Here is a 15,236-nt window from a genome sequence, read left to right as displayed (position 1 = left end):
TTCACTCCGTGTAAACGGAGAGGTATCTCTGGGCCCACTCGGTAGGACATCATCATAATGTGCACAATGTGATCAAGGAGTTGATCACGGGATGATGTGTTACGGAACGAGTAAAGAGACTTGCCGGTAACGAGATTGAACAAGGTATCGGGATACCGACGATCGAATCTCGGGCAAGTGTCGTACCGATAGACAAAGGGAATTGTATACGGGATTGATTAAGTCCTTGACATCGTGGTTCATCCGATGAGATCATTGTGGAACATGTGGGAGCCAACATGGGTATCCAGATCCCGCTGTTGGTTATTGACCGGAGAACGTCTCGGTCATGTCTGCATGTCTCCCGAACCCGTAGGGTCTACACACTTAAGGTTCGATGACGCTATGGTTGTAAAGGAAGTTTGTATGTGGTTACCGTATGTTGTTCGGAGTCCCGGATGAGATCCCGGACGTCACGAGGAGTTCCGAAATGGTCCGGAGGTAAAGATTTATATATGGGAAGTCCTGTTTTGGTCACCGGAAGAGTTTCGGGGTTTATCGGTAACGTACCGGGACCACCGGGAGGGTCCCGGGGGTCCACCAAGTGGGGCCACCAACCCCAGAAGGTTGCGTGGGCCAAGAGTGGTGAGGGACCAGCCCCTTAGTGGGCTGGTGTGCCTCCCACCAAGGCCCAAGGCGCAGGGAGAGTGGGAGGGGGCAAACCCTAGGTCCAGATGGGCCTTAAGGCCCACCCTAGGGGCGCCTCCCCCTCTCCCCTCTCTTGGCCGCCACCCAAGACCCATTTAGGGCTGCCGCCCCTCTAGGGGTGGGAACCCTAGAGGGGGCGCAGCCTCCTCCCCTTCCCCTATATATATGAGGCCTAGGGGCTGCCCATAAGACACGCGATTCGATCTCTCGTTGGTGCAGCCCTGCATCTCTCTCTCCCTCCTCTTCTGTGGTGCTTGGCGAAGCCCTGCAGAATTGCCACGCTCCTCCATCACCACCACGCCGTTGTGCTGCTGCTGGATGGAGTCTTCCTCAACCTCTCCCTCTCTCCTTGCTGGATCAAGGCATGGGAGACGTCACCGGGCTGCACGTGTGTTGAACGCGGAGGTGCCATGCGTTCGGCACTTGGTCATCGGTGATTTGAATCACGACGAGTACGATTCCATCAACCCCGTTCTCTTGAACGCTTCCGCGCGCAATCTACAAGGGTATGTAGATCCACTCCTCCCTCGTTGCTAGATGACTCCATAGATAGATCTTGGTGACACGTAGGAAAATTTTGAATTTATGCTACGTTCCCCAACAAATAATTATTTCAGTTTTTTTGAATTTTGGTCAAATGTGGTTAAACTATGATCAAACTACTTATTCATGAAATATTAGTGTTACTAAATAATTATTATTATTTAGAATAATAGTTTCAAACTAAAACAGTGAAACGTGTGACTTCATGCTCAAGCTAAACTCCTGAGGTTTAATAGGATTAACATCTTACTATTGTCAGGAAAATAACAAGTGCAGACTTGGAAACTAGGGGGAATAAAACTCGGAAGTTAAGCATGCTCAGGCTGGAGTAGTGACAGGATGGGTGACCGGCCGGAAAGTTAGACGATTTAAAATGATGAGGGGTGATTAGAGATTAAATTATGAAATAATTCAGAAAATTGAAAATTGAGAAAAAAATTCATTTTTTTTCAAAAATTCCCTACGAACCGGGACCAAAGGTGAAGCTCCAGACAGCGGTCACGTGGAGGGCCTTTAGTCCCGGTTCCAGAACCGGGACTAAAGGCCCTGTGGAACCGGAACTAAAGGCCCGTTTTCTACTAATAATGGGATGCCAAATCTCTTTGATATATAGGTGAAACTCATGATAATTAAGTACATGATCCGTGTAGTTATGCAAATGATGATTATATGCATCAACGTAGGGTAAAAAATTGCTAGATATATGGTTTGTGTGACAGGGATTATGGAAATTTCAAAAGCACCTTATCTGTAGAATCTATTTTCTTATGTCAAAATAGTTTGACAAAACAACCTATCCGAAATAATTACAAGTGATGGGAAGGGAGAATGAGTAACAAACTAGTTTTTGCAGCTTACGAATTATGGATTATGGATTATGGTAATACCAATTGAAAAACTCATTATGTATGCTCACTTTTAGATTTGAGGTGTTTAGTAAAGATTAGGTATAATCACTTTTAGATTTGAGGTGTTTAGTAAAGATTAGATGAAGAGAGACTCCAGTCGGCGGATCCAAGTACATCACGCCTGATGATGATGCAAATGTACGTATATAAAATTATTCAAAGGTAGTATTACCGTTGGACGCATTTTGAGATCCACACGTCGTAGAACACCAACTAAAGACGCATCGGCACACAAAAAACTAAGGCAGGCGCACCCAACTCCTGCATGCATGTGTCGGCATTCTCTGCACCATGCTCTTGAGCTGATACAGTAATAGTACTAGCTTTCGGTCGTCGATCGGGTCGATTCCTTGCGTGTTGCTTCAGTATTATTTAGTAGCAAGTGGGTGGCCAGCGGGTCCTCCTTTACTTTGTCTCTCTTTTGATCTTTTCCAAAGCACCAGATAACCCCAGCAGCCTTTGCCTGCCTCCCAGGTCACACAGAATCTTTTTTTTTTTACACCTGTGTTTGGTGGTCTGTGAAGTTACAAAGAGCCCATGTTTTCTTTTTTTGAGAATCACAAATGGTGTTTGTTGGCAGGTGCACACAACTTGATAACCTTGCATTAGTAGTGTACACATGCGGGCGGACGCGCCTATATCTCGCCTTCAGCGAGTCTGGCTTCGGACTCGCTGAAGGGGCGAGCGAGCTGGGCCGGCCCACGAGCGCGGGAGGCCACAGCCTCTTTTTCCTGTTTCTTTTTTTTATGATTTATGCTTTCTTTATTAATTTATTTTTGTACTATTGTTTATATTTTAAAATATTCTAAATATATATTACAAAAACACTGTTCAAAAGACATTTGAAAAATGTTGAAAAAGTATTTCAAAAAAAATGTTGATCGTGTATATAGAACTGTTGAATAAGTATTTTAAAAATGTTGAACAATTATTTACAAAATATTGAACAAGTATATAAAATGTTCAACAAGTATTTGAATTTTTTTGAACAAGTATTTAAAAGAATGTTGATCATGTATATAAAATGTAGAATGAAAAACAAAAAGAAACAAAGAAAAATAAAAAATGAAAACTGAAAAAGAAAAAAAAATGGAGAAGAAAAAAGAAAACAAACAAAAAATGAAGAAGAAAAAGGAAAAGAAACAAATAAAAACCAAAGAAAACTAACTTGAAAAGCTCAAGTAGGATTCACCCCTTGTTCTAATAGCGAAGAATACTTGGGCGGAGTGGTTATCTGAGCGCGGGATCTCCCGGGAGACCATGGATCAATCCTAGCTTCTCGAACACATTTCGTCGACAAACCCCTCCCGTAGGCCAAGACGACGCACGATGAGCGTCGAGACATCAATTCCACATTTGGAAATTGCGTTGACTTCTTTCAAAAATGAAGTTGTTCCTTTGCTTCCACATTTGCCATGCCCCTATGATGAACACTAGATAAAGTTGTTTGGGAAAGATTGTCTGAGTGAGTGTGAGAGACGCAACACTCAATGGATATAAGCTTTTCAACATTTTAGTTATTTTATATGCCATGTTCTATCAATCTAGTGGCTCCATCATAAACGGAAAATAGGTTCCACACTGACAAGGGATTTGTTTTCCACCGTGCTCATAAGCATAGAACAACATTGGGGGACGACTTGTGTAGAATCTGAGCTTGCTGTACAAAAATAGAAAAAGACATCCTGGACCACTAGATTGGAGATCAATGGTGCAGATTTAGGTGGAGGGATCTCAGCCCACTTACTGTAGGTTTTGCAGAAAACCCCCTACTGGCAGTTAGACATGACATAGGACATTTGCATTATGCACCTCAAGTCTTTGTGAAATACAACTATTTTCAGATATGAAATGTGCTAATGCCCATATCGTCTTAGTCTGAAACAACTGGTCTCATATAAAATCTGAGCAAATATTTACTGCGTGGAATCCAGACACAGACACCACTAATTTTTCAAGAGAGTTGAACATCTTGGTCACTGAGAAACGACAATATATATCACAAATATTTTAGCACATGAGATAATAAGTGATCCCGGGTCAAGTAGAACCACACATACATGTCAAACTGGAAATATAGCAATTTAAGGATTGATAGCTGCTCGGCAAGCATTTCAGTACTCGAGTACATGAGAACACATCACAAAAGGCTAGTAGAACTGGAAGTAGAGCAAATTAAGGACTGGAATTATCAGTGCTTAGCAAGCATTTGAGTACTTGAGTACATGTGACATACAGATCATTTTTAGTATATGGCCGGCAAGACCAAGTGGTAAAGACTGAAATTATCATCGCCCAACAAGCATCTTGCTGGTACAAGAACGAAAATATCTATCATTTTGCCTCGTGTTAGTGCTTCCTGGCAATCAAGCTTCCTGCTGGGAGAGAGATGACAACCTCCATGGACACTTGATCAGTTCGATCTACCTAGGTAAACACACCAAGTAAATAGGGGTCAGTCAGAAACATATACCAAGTAAATAGGGGTCAGTCAAAAACATATACCAAATAGCATATCTTGAGAAGAGAAATAATCATTATATATGTCCAGCTTCTTTCAGCACTCCAACCTAGGAAACATAACTTATACTATGTCAAAACTTAGGTTGAACCTCAAACATATTAATACATATGTAACCAATCAGGATAACTTTGTAGGTCAAGCTGGCTTTCCAGCTTCTACAGGGGATTTTCCAAATAAAATAAAATGGCATGTGATAGTTGGATATGTCTAACAGAGAGAGTACAAATATTTTGTTGCAGCATAGTTCATTATTTCATTATAGACCTACAATAAATGGATTATAATTCCAAGGTTAGTTAAAAGCACAAATGAGAACGACAAATAAGTGGCATTGAACAATTTAAAGGGAGTTTTATGAATGCCCTGCAGATGCAAATTATTATTCAAATTTGATAGCTATAAACAAAACTTGATGGCATGCATTATATTATACCTTGTAATAATAAGAAAACCACAGCAGCACGGGAAAATATAAATGAACAAGATGCCATATAGGCTCATGCCATGGATGAAGGATTAGTACTAAATCACATACACACATCCTTGATTTTGAACACTGTTGACCGATTCCATGGCTGCAAACAATTTTTTTATGAACCAACATCACACAAGGGATTAACATAATGTTAGATACATCAGGATATCTTGACTTCCTCGTACCGCTATTCTCACACCTGATAGTGCTGGTGCACATGCTGCGATCATTGGAATTGAGGGCTCTCCTAGCGGAGACATCGCACTGCTACCCTCCATTACTGGATCCTGAGATGAGAATTGCAAATTTAGACCGGGGATCATCTTTTCCATGTCAAACTTCTGCCACATGGGCCATATCAAAGGCATGGCTTATGGGAAGCATTCTATTATAGGGAAATGTAATTAATTACTCTGGTACAAAAAGCTAAACAGAAGGACAAGAAAATATTCATGTGCATAGAAATACTGGAGTGAGCACCTAGCCAATAACAAATGTCAGAATTTTGGGGATGAAAGATCAGCAGTAAGCATTAAAAAGGAATTGCCAACCCAAGGAATCCCCTAGCAGAACATGCAATGGCATATTTGTGTCTATTCATCGCAATAGGAGGAAAAAGGATTGCATGCAATTGACAAAAGAAAAACAACAATAATTAGCTCTATAGTGGGAACAATAACTGTCACAAGTGTGAGTGATTGGACATGGTGATGCCTTGTGCCACTGTCGAAATAAGGAACAGATCAAAGAAGAAAAACATCAACTGTATATATGCATCTGAATATGTATCTTTGCATGGAGAGAAAAAAATAGCCATTGTGTCTCACGTGTGTGCGTGTCGGCTTGCCGCTGAAGAATCGACGAAGCCAGAGCAGCCTACTTCCTGTACTAGTGCATCTCGCCGGAATAGCAAGATTTGCTAGTGTATTGCTTCATGCTAGAAATCGGTTAGCGTTTATGTACAGTCGGTACACGTGCTGCTTCTGGTAGCAATACACAATACCATAACTAAGTCATAGCACTAATCAACATGCTGCTTCTGGATAAAATAAGAATCCAACCAACATAAGCATCACCAGAACGGATCTGCTTCTATTCTACTCAAGCTGCTGTTCATTCTTCTGCTGTTACTACTCCGGCAACTGAAATGAAAAGGATTTGACATTAACAAGTAGAAAGAATATAAAACTATGGAGATGTAGTATCAATCTACTAGCTAATAAAAAATTAACATTTATATTTACCTGCAGAACGAAGAACCGTGGCGGCCTGTTCGCAGAACCAGAGAGCGGCCGGCTGGGAAGGAGGCGAGGATCCACGAGCGTTGAGCTAGTGCTGAATCGCGAGAGGGGGTGGGGGGTGGAGGAGGACGGCCGCGAGCTGATCTGGGAGCCTGAGAGTGGGGAGGAGGTGAGAAATCCGATCTAATCTGCCTCAAACTGCGCCACCTGCGACGAAACGGCTAGGACCTAGGAGCCATCGGAGAGGAGATGGATCAGCATCTTTGCTGCGCGAGCCCGCCCAGCTTGGCTCAGGATCTTGGTCGTCGCCGTCGCCGCCGCCGCCGAGAAATTTTCGATCCTGTGTCGTCGGTGTGTAAGGATTTGGTACAGACTAGGGAGGGCACCGAGTGCAAATTTGCTTGTATGTTGGACCTCTTTGCAAATTTTGTGCGAAGATCCCTCCATCCAGACCCGTGCCATTGATCTCTCATCCAATGGCCCAACATCGTTTTTTCTATTTTTTCACTACAAGCTCAGATTCTACACAAGTCTTTCCCCCAACATTGTCCCTCTCCACTGAAACAAATTTCAGGTTCTGCATCTCCTCGGAAAAAAAAGGAAAATCAGAATTTGTACGGGCCAGGACAAGGATAACTGTATGGTAATCACAAACTTCTGTACTTCAGTGGCATGAGACCAACGGAAAAGATACAAGAATGCTAAAGCGTCTTTTAAAACATCCTGGTACTACGACAAAAACGATTTGTAATGGCAAATACACAAAAGTGCTTCAGTAGCGCGCATCTCACAGCCTGTTATTGAAAATGGTCCAACCCGATGAACCACAATTAAAAATAGAGGGCATCATGTGGTGGCACATTCAGTAGCAGTCGCCCAAGTGGCCCGCCACTGACTCCCCCCCCCCCCCCCCCCCCCCCCCCCTGTTCTAATAGCGAAGAATACTTGGGCGGAGTGGTTATGCGAGTGCGGGATCTCCCTGGAGACCATGGATCGATCCCAGCTTCTCGAACACATTTACGAACCCCTCCCGTGGGCTAAGACGACGGCCGATGAGCGTCGAGACATTAGTTCCACATTTGGAAACTAGGTTGACTTCTTTCAAAAATGAAGTTGTTCCTTTGCTTCCAGATTTGCCATGCCCCTATGATGAACACTAGATGAAGGAGTTTGGGAAAGATTGTCTGAGTGAGTGTGAGAGATGCAACACTCAATGGGTATATGTTTTTAAACATTTTAATTATCTTATATGCCATGTTCTATCAATCTAGTGGCTCCATCATAAACGAAAAATAGGTTCCGCGCTGACAATGGATTTGTATCCCACCATGCTAATAAGCATAGAACAACACCGTCCCTCTCTACTAAAACAATTTTCAGATTCTGCATCTCCTCGGGAAAAAAAAGGAAATTCAGAATTTGTACGGGTCAGGACTCAGGACAAGGATAACTGTATGGTAATCACAAACTTCTGTACTTTAGTGGCATGCGGCCAATGGAAAAGATAAAAGAATGCTAAAGCGTCTTTTAAAACATCCTGGTACTATGACAAAAACGATTTATAATGGCAATACACAAAAGTGCTTCAGTAGCGGGAATCTCACAACCCGTTACTGAAAATGGTCCAATCCGATGGACCGTAATTGAAAATAGAGGGCACCACGTTGTGGCACATTCAGTAGCAGGCTCGCAAGTGGCCCGCCACTGACTTGCGCCCCCCCCCCCCCCTATAAATATGGCATGGTGGGGGGCCAAAATTTCACAAGTCTGTTTTCTCGCAGTCTTAAACGACAAGACGCAGGGTGATGCCAATGCTGTGATCTCTTTCCTCGACATGAGGGGTAGTTAGGGTTGCCTCTCCTTTCCACGTGTCTCTGTTTTCTCGCAAGGTCTCACATTTGTCGAAACATGTTCCTCAAGTTCCCGTTTTCAATTCAAATTCACATGCTCTCTCTCTTCCTCTCTTATATGCTTCAATGTAATGGTCACATGAGCCGCCCCACGTGATTGTGATTGGTATGATGTAATTACCACGGTGAATCCTATTGCTATGTGATGAACAATTAGCTTATGATCAGATCATGATGTTGGATTAGAATTTATAGACGTATATTCTTGTCCGATTCATTAGTCCACTCATTTGCTAGTTTAGATGTCTCAGCAAGGTTTTTTTGTGCATAACCCCGAAAGTGGCTATGTCTGCAATCCTGTAAAAGTTTGAATCTAAGTCCGGCCTAGAAAAAGACAAAGTAAAAACAAATCAAAAGGCGAATAGTGTCACAAAAGATAAAAACACAAAGACAAAATTTCAAACACTATTATTAATAGTTAGATTGGCTTTATTCTCTATGTGTAGTTTGAATTTGGATCTAAAATTCATGTCTAACTAGGTTTGCATTGTAGTAGATGGTAGATCCTAAACAAAATCACCAAACCTGAGATAGTCAGCACCAAATAGAGCTCTAGGGCTTTTAAATTCGTTCACACATCAGTTCAACCAATATAGAGCAACAACCACAGGATATAACAACCTCCGACGGCATGACACAACCATAAACCAAGGAGATCAAAGGGGGGCCGAATGTCGAAACTATAGCGATTACGGTACGTAGGCAGCATACGGTCGATCTCCCAGAATTTACAGGGTGACGGATATCTACCACAGGAAACGCAGCCCATCAGGCACGAGAAAGATCTTGGTGGCCTCTCAACAGGTCTCATTGGGAGCCTGCCTGGATTGCCTCTTTGGTCCCTCCGATTTTCTTTGGCGTCCGATCCATCCGATTTCCAGCCGTTGTAGTCGCCTGAAGCACTGGTCTTCCATTTATCAGCACTCGAGCCGTCGTCTTGAGCAGAAGTCCAACCATCCCAAGAATCTGGCTGCTTTGCATCAGAAATTTTCTCGTGTCCCTGGGAAATCGGAGCAGCACTCCATTCCGCATCACGGTTGGCGTCGGCATCGGCCTGGAAACCACTTTCCTCTGCTGCATGACCTTCTTCGGAATCGGAGTGTTCGGCGTCGGCGTCCTGGACAGGCTTACGTTTCTTAGATCCGAGCTCCATTGGGCTGCAAGGCAAAGGAAAGAAATGGATTCGGATTTTGTGAGCTCAGCGATGATGCGGATTAAGAGTTTCTCAAAATCGCAAGAGAAGATCCAAACCTGGCTCCAAGTGGAAGCTGAAACGAAGGGGCAGTTTGGAAGCGGAAAAGACTCGAAAGGCTGGGTTCTTTCTTATAGAGAATTGATGAGGCACTTAAAGAGTCACCGAGCCGCCCATGGCAATGTGAACGCAAAGCAGTTTTGCATTAAACTATATTTTCAGAAATTTTCAAGGTTAATTGGCAATGCTTCAACTAATATATATGACCGCATAGCCTACAATTTTCAACAGGGAGGTGGCCACGGGCGGCCATGCCCATTGATGCTCCTGTTTCGCGCGTCGCGTGTCGGAGGCCTTGGATACCGCCACGCGCCGCACGAAGGAGGGGCAGTACAGGGCCGAGGGCCACCAGGTTGTGTGTCGTACGTCACGCTAGGAGAGCATCGATGGCTGTCGGCTCACCTTTGCTGTTGGTGTAAAACGATCGATTCAATTCGGCTTTCTAAACAGAGAGCACCAACGCTTGGAGGCGAGGCGAGGCCACACCGCCGTGTAATGCGCTGAGGGCATCGGCGCGGACTTGAGTGCGCCATCGGTCCCGTTTTCCGTGCTGTCGCCTCGCCTTTCATCTTTGAGTCTTCACGGTGTGCCGTAAGAGGTCGGCCGGGAGGAGCGGCGCCGTGAATGGATTTGAGAGAGTGGTAAACTGGGGTAGGAAAAAAAAACAGACACAACAAAGTACCATGACAGTGAGCGGATAAGGGTAAGCGAGCATGCGCTCGATCGCCCGATTGTGATGTCCAACACGAACGATTGAAATAGTGACATGGCAATAACTTGTTCCGTGATTCGTGCTACGAAATCGTACAGTATAAATAATGTTGGATTTTTAGCTTTTCCGAAATAAAATCGTCAACCAAGAGATAAGATTTTTTTTTCATACAGCATACTTTGACATGTATCTAACTTTTTTTTTTGAAGTGGATGTATCTATTTTTTTTGGGATAATTCAAAACCAAAATTTTAAAGAGAAACGGGGGAGTGAGCCAGTGAGGCAGTGAGTCGAATGGGCTCATGGGCCTACCGCTTTGGTGAGTGAGTACTTCTCTGCCTAAAAAAAAGAATACTTCACTTTGACGGTCGCCTTTAAGGATTTCATAAGGAAAGGCGGGGAGTCCAACCTAGGATTCTCGCGGCGGCGGCGGCGATCCGGCGAGTGGACTTGACGGGGGCGATCCGGCGAGGTAAGGTGAGCCGACGAAGCCGGAGGCATCCATCCGTTCCATCTCTCCACCCTCGCGGTCGTTTGATCCGTCCTTTGCTTCGCAGCGCCGACGACGCGCGCCACCTACTCGACAGAATGCCTCCTAGCGGGAAGGAGCGCAAGAGTGCGCCGGCGGTGACCGCCACCGGCCACATCAGCGACCTCCCCGACCAGATGCTCCACCATGTGCTCTCCTTCCTCCCGGTGCAGGTGGCCGCGCAGACGTGCGTGCTCGCCCGGCGCTGGCGACACCTTTGGAAGTCCACTACGGGCCTGCGCATCGTCGGCCTCCAAGTTCAAGACCTCCGGAAGTTCATGAACCATCTGCTGGTCCTGCGTGGGCGCACCCACCTAGACACTGTTGAGATCAAATTCGATCGTTATGATGATGATGATGATGATGATGATGTGCGCTATGTGAACCTATGGACCCGTTTTGCCCTGATGTGGAAAGTTCGGGTGCTCACCCTTCATATCCTCATTGGTAACATTGTCTCTCAGCATCTGGTAACATTGGACCTTCATTCTGTAGCCCTACCAAAGGCCTTTCTTGATTTTGCTAGATGCCCACAATTGGTGAATCTGAAGATAGATGATTGCTTCATCAATGTCAATAAGATATCTTCCTGTTCCCTGAAGCATTTGAGCATCACTGGTTGTCGATCTGATTTGGATTTCCGAGTCCTTGTTTCTGCTCCAGGCCTTGTCTCTCTGGAACTAGAAGACTTTATTGGTATAACCCCTTTGCTTGAAGACATGGCATTACTGGAAGCCGCATGTGTGAATCTTAGCGATAGATGCAAAGATGTCTGCTTGAATTATGACTCTGGTGTTTTCTGTGGAGCTAAGGATAATACATGTAAGAACTGTGTTCCTATCAGTGATAATTGCAGCAGTGATTGTGTGCTTCTGGGTGGTATCTCACGTGCTAAACACCTCAAGTTGATATCTGAAATTGGAAAGGTATGCCACTCGTCTATTTTGTGTTGCACTATCTACATACTTGACTATACTGTTTTTTTTTTCAGCCCATTTTCACAAGAGATCTGAAACACTGCCCTAAATTTAGCAAGTTAAAGACTTTATTACTTAACGAGTACTGGTGTGAGGCTCCTGACTTGGATCCACTAGCTTGCATTATGAAAAACTCACCAGTTCTAGAGAAGCTCACTCTTCAACTCTTTTCCAAGGTATAAATCTTCTAAATGGACAATTGCTTCAGTGTTAAGAGTTATAATCAGTTGTCCATCTTGGTTATTTTTTTTTCTTACCACAGGGACCAAATCATGAAGTGGAAATGAAAGGCCATAGGGACCAAATCATGAAATGGAAATGAAAGGAAGCTACAGGTCAATGGAGGGACCCTCTGCAATATCAGAGCACCTTAAAATAGTTGAAGTCAAGTGTAATGTGGTTGACAAGAGAATTCTCAAAGTTTTGAGGTTCCTGTCTGCACTTAACATGCGTAAGCTAACTAGTTTACATACTCTCTGTATACTGAAATTACCTTTCATATGTGCGAAAGAAACGTAAGAAAGCAGGCAGCAGATAAGAAACTCGTGAATTATATAGGAAGAACAGTTTTGTAGGGGTTCCAAATTGTTTGAGGCATGAATAATCTGGACCATGTCTGGTCAGGCGTAGAAAAAGGAACCAGTATAATTCATTATGTCAGCACGAAGGATGTGTAGTTTAACCGTTTTGCAGAAACAGCAAGTGTAACCAATATGTGGACTTGTTGATTGGCACTATCTTCGGAAGTTGACTCAAATTATTTGCTACTTCCATAGATCTTCGGAAGTTGACTCAAATTATTTGCTACTTCCATAGACTTGCGTGGGAGCCATTACAGTTTGCATTACATTTTCTTCAAAAATATGTATATAGTGTATGCCATGATTGCTTATTTCAAATTTCATTTGCCATGAAATTGCTTTTGACATTTCCTGCATTCTCGTTTGGAAGCAGTTTAGCTAGATATTTCGTATTAGATTATTAATCAGAAACGGCTGTATAAAATATAATGTAACTGAGACAGTGAATCTCCATTATACATTCATACTTACTGAACTATGTTCCAGTAGCTTCGTATTCTTTGTTGAGTAACTGAGACTATTTTTTTAATTAATTAATGCAATACATCAGACTCTTACATATTTGTTTTTCATTTCTGTACAGGATTCAGTTTCCAGTAAGGGTGAGAAGATCCGGGTTGTTGTCGATCTGCCATGCCTCGACCATTAGTACACACATATAAGCATCTTATGTCAATTCTACTCAGAGGAAATGTGTACAATCTGCAGTATATCACTTATGAACTCTTGTTGGACATGGTTTTATGGTATCTTGTAGTTTCTGTTACACCCTAAGCTTTTCCTTTTTGGCGACCCATGACTGTTGTGTTATGACGCGATCCTTGTATTTTGTCTCCTGAACTATGACATGGATGTTTGGGAAAGTGGCGCAAGAGGTGTAGAGTTGCGCATATTGCACTTTTCGTTTCACTGCTGTTGATCTATTTTTCTGAAGTTGATATAGGCAGAGAAAACCGAAAATGAGCTGCAGCTTTGAACTTATGTTACGAGCAATGGGAGGGATACCCAGCAGTTGCTACTCTGAGTGATCTCCGCCACCCATTTTCTCATCCATATCTGCTGCTGGCACCTATGGGAGCACGGGAATGGCATGGTCTTCAACGGCAAGACGCTAACCTATGGCAGCAACATCTCCTGCACAAGTTGCAGGGCGATGCCAATGCTTGTATCTCTTGCCACGACATGGGTTTCTTGCGTGGTCTTGAGATTTGTAGAAACATCTTGATCAAGTTGCCTTCTGAGTACAAGTTCAGATGGAGAATTATTCCTTGATGAACATTCTGAACAAAAGTCGCATGCTCTCTGTTTATCTCCCCCCTCTCTCATACTTCAATATAATGGTCACATGAGCCGATTCACATGATGCAATTCCTGTAAATAAACGTAAAGAAAAAATTTCAAACACTATCATAGTTTGATTGGCTTTGTTTTCTAGTATGTGTGGTTTGAAATAGGATCTAAAAATTCGTGCCTAGCTAGGTTTGCATTGTAGACTGGTAGCAGATGGTAGATTCAGAACAACCCCTGTACCAAAATCACCAAAACCTGAGACAGCAGCAAGTAGAGCTCCCACACATCAGTTCAGCCAATATAAAGCAGCATTAACCACAGGATATGACAACCAGAAACCAAGGAGATCGAAGGACGGTTGATCTAGCAGAACTTATAAGGTTCCCCTGGAAGACGGATAGCATACGATAGGAAACACGATCCATCAAGTCTAAAGATGGCTACTGCCAACCCCTCTTCATAACATGAAGCAAGTCAGGGCAAGCAGAAAGGTTTTACCACGAGATGCTACAAGCATGTATGTGCAGCACTTCAGTTCAGTTCATCCTAAGCAATCATCATTAGATCCACTTGTCATCAACAGCTCCTGCTGGACGCTTCAGCCTCCTGCTGGGTAAGTGTGTCTTCTCATCTTCTCGAGTCGCCACCGGAGAAGCTGGAGTTCCTGCCGGTGGGCCTGGCAGAGTGGCCTTGCCTGGAGTCGACTGAAATGCCTTGGCTTCAGTGACTGGTGCCGCGCCTCCATCAACTGCTGCTGGTCGATCACGATTGCACTTCTTGAAGTGCATCCTGCAGATCAGTTCAGCGTGCTCCGCGTACTTCTTCCTCACATAGTTATCCATGCACTTGTTGTAGGAGAAGTCTGTGTGGGTCCCATCTGATGACACCACGTAGAAGCACCGACTTTTCTGGAAAATGTGGTGCTTGTTAACCTGCCAGATATCACACCATGAGCCAAATTAATATCTTGCATATATTATTTATGTTGTCTAACAGATTAGATATAAAAGGAAAAACGGATTTCCACATCTGCTCTTCGCAGGTTGTATGGTGTTTATGAAGGCAGATGCGTGGAGTGCCACTCGTTTAAATACAATCTTCACTTTGTACTCCCTCCGTTTGGAATTACTTGTCTTGGATATGGATGTATCTAGAACTAAAATACATCTAGATACATCCATTTCTGCGACAAATAATTCCGAACGAAGGGAGTAGTTCGTACAGTGCTGGATCGGGTCAACGTGCCAATAAGAAGAAAATTTCAATTTATTTTTGTTAAGTATATATGTTGTGTTTGTCTTGTACAGGCCCAGGCCCATAGTCTAGAGTGAGGCCCAGGCCCATGTAACCTTGTATATATCTCTCTCCTCCTCAATACAGAAAACTGTTCGGTCATTCTCTCTTCCTCACATTTTCTAACATGGTATCAGAGCAGGACCAAACCCTAGTCCCTCTTCCAGCCACCACCCATGAAATCGCCGCCGGTGAGGTGATTCAGACGGATCTGTCTGGTGAGGAGACATCCACATCGCTGCCCCATCCCATCTTCGTCATCAACCTGTAGGAGCTGCTCTCCAGCAGCTCCTCTGTGTGTCCTCATAGCTACT

General features: G+C 43.8%; 1 protein-coding gene and 1 long non-coding RNA gene across 12 annotated transcripts; one reads left to right on the top strand and one right to left on the bottom strand.

Annotated features, from left to right (window-relative positions):
* Positions 1 to 4,201: 4,201 nt before the first annotated feature.
* Positions 4,202 to 6,786, bottom strand: LOC125514427. Of its 9 annotated transcripts, XR_007286442.1 has the most exons (5): positions 6,607 to 6,785; positions 6,382 to 6,530; positions 5,965 to 6,279; positions 5,323 to 5,424; positions 4,202 to 5,237 (listed from the first exon to the last, which is right to left on the bottom strand). It is a non-coding gene; the product is annotated as an uncharacterized LOC125514427 (long non-coding RNA). The 9 variants fall into 9 exon arrangements; XR_007286439.1 differs by having other exon boundaries at positions 6,382 to 6,786; XR_007286441.1 differs by having other exon boundaries at positions 5,337 to 5,424; positions 6,382 to 6,786.
* A 3,814-nt stretch (positions 6,787 to 10,600) lies between these two features.
* LOC125515887 (F-box/FBD/LRR-repeat protein At5g22700-like) lies at positions 10,601 to 13,248 on the top strand. 3 transcript variants are annotated; one of them, XM_048681376.1, is made up of 5 exons: positions 10,601 to 10,729; positions 10,810 to 11,707; positions 11,773 to 11,934; positions 12,056 to 12,209; positions 12,923 to 13,248. In XM_048681376.1, the coding sequence occupies exons 2-5, from the start codon at positions 10,841 to 10,843 to the stop codon at positions 12,937 to 12,939; spliced, it is 1,200 nt and encodes a 399-aa protein (XP_048537333.1). In that variant the 5' UTR covers positions 10,601 to 10,729; positions 10,810 to 10,840; the 3' UTR covers positions 12,940 to 13,248. The 3 variants fall into 3 exon arrangements, with proteins under 3 accessions (XP_048537333.1, XP_048537335.1, XP_048537334.1); XM_048681377.1 differs by having other exon boundaries at positions 10,607 to 10,724; XM_048681378.1 differs by lacking the exon at positions 12,923 to 13,248 and having other exon boundaries at positions 12,021 to 12,196.
* The last annotated feature ends 1,988 nt before the right edge of the window (positions 13,249 to 15,236 follow it).

The sequence above is a fragment of the Triticum urartu genome, chromosome 6 (genome assembly GCF_003073215.2).
Source record: "Triticum urartu cultivar G1812 chromosome 6, Tu2.1, whole genome shotgun sequence".
Taxonomy (NCBI): Eukaryota; Viridiplantae; Streptophyta; class Magnoliopsida; order Poales; family Poaceae; genus Triticum; species Triticum urartu.
The sequence above is the reverse complement of the archived record's forward strand: the minus strand, read 5'-3'. Positions and strand labels throughout refer to the sequence as shown.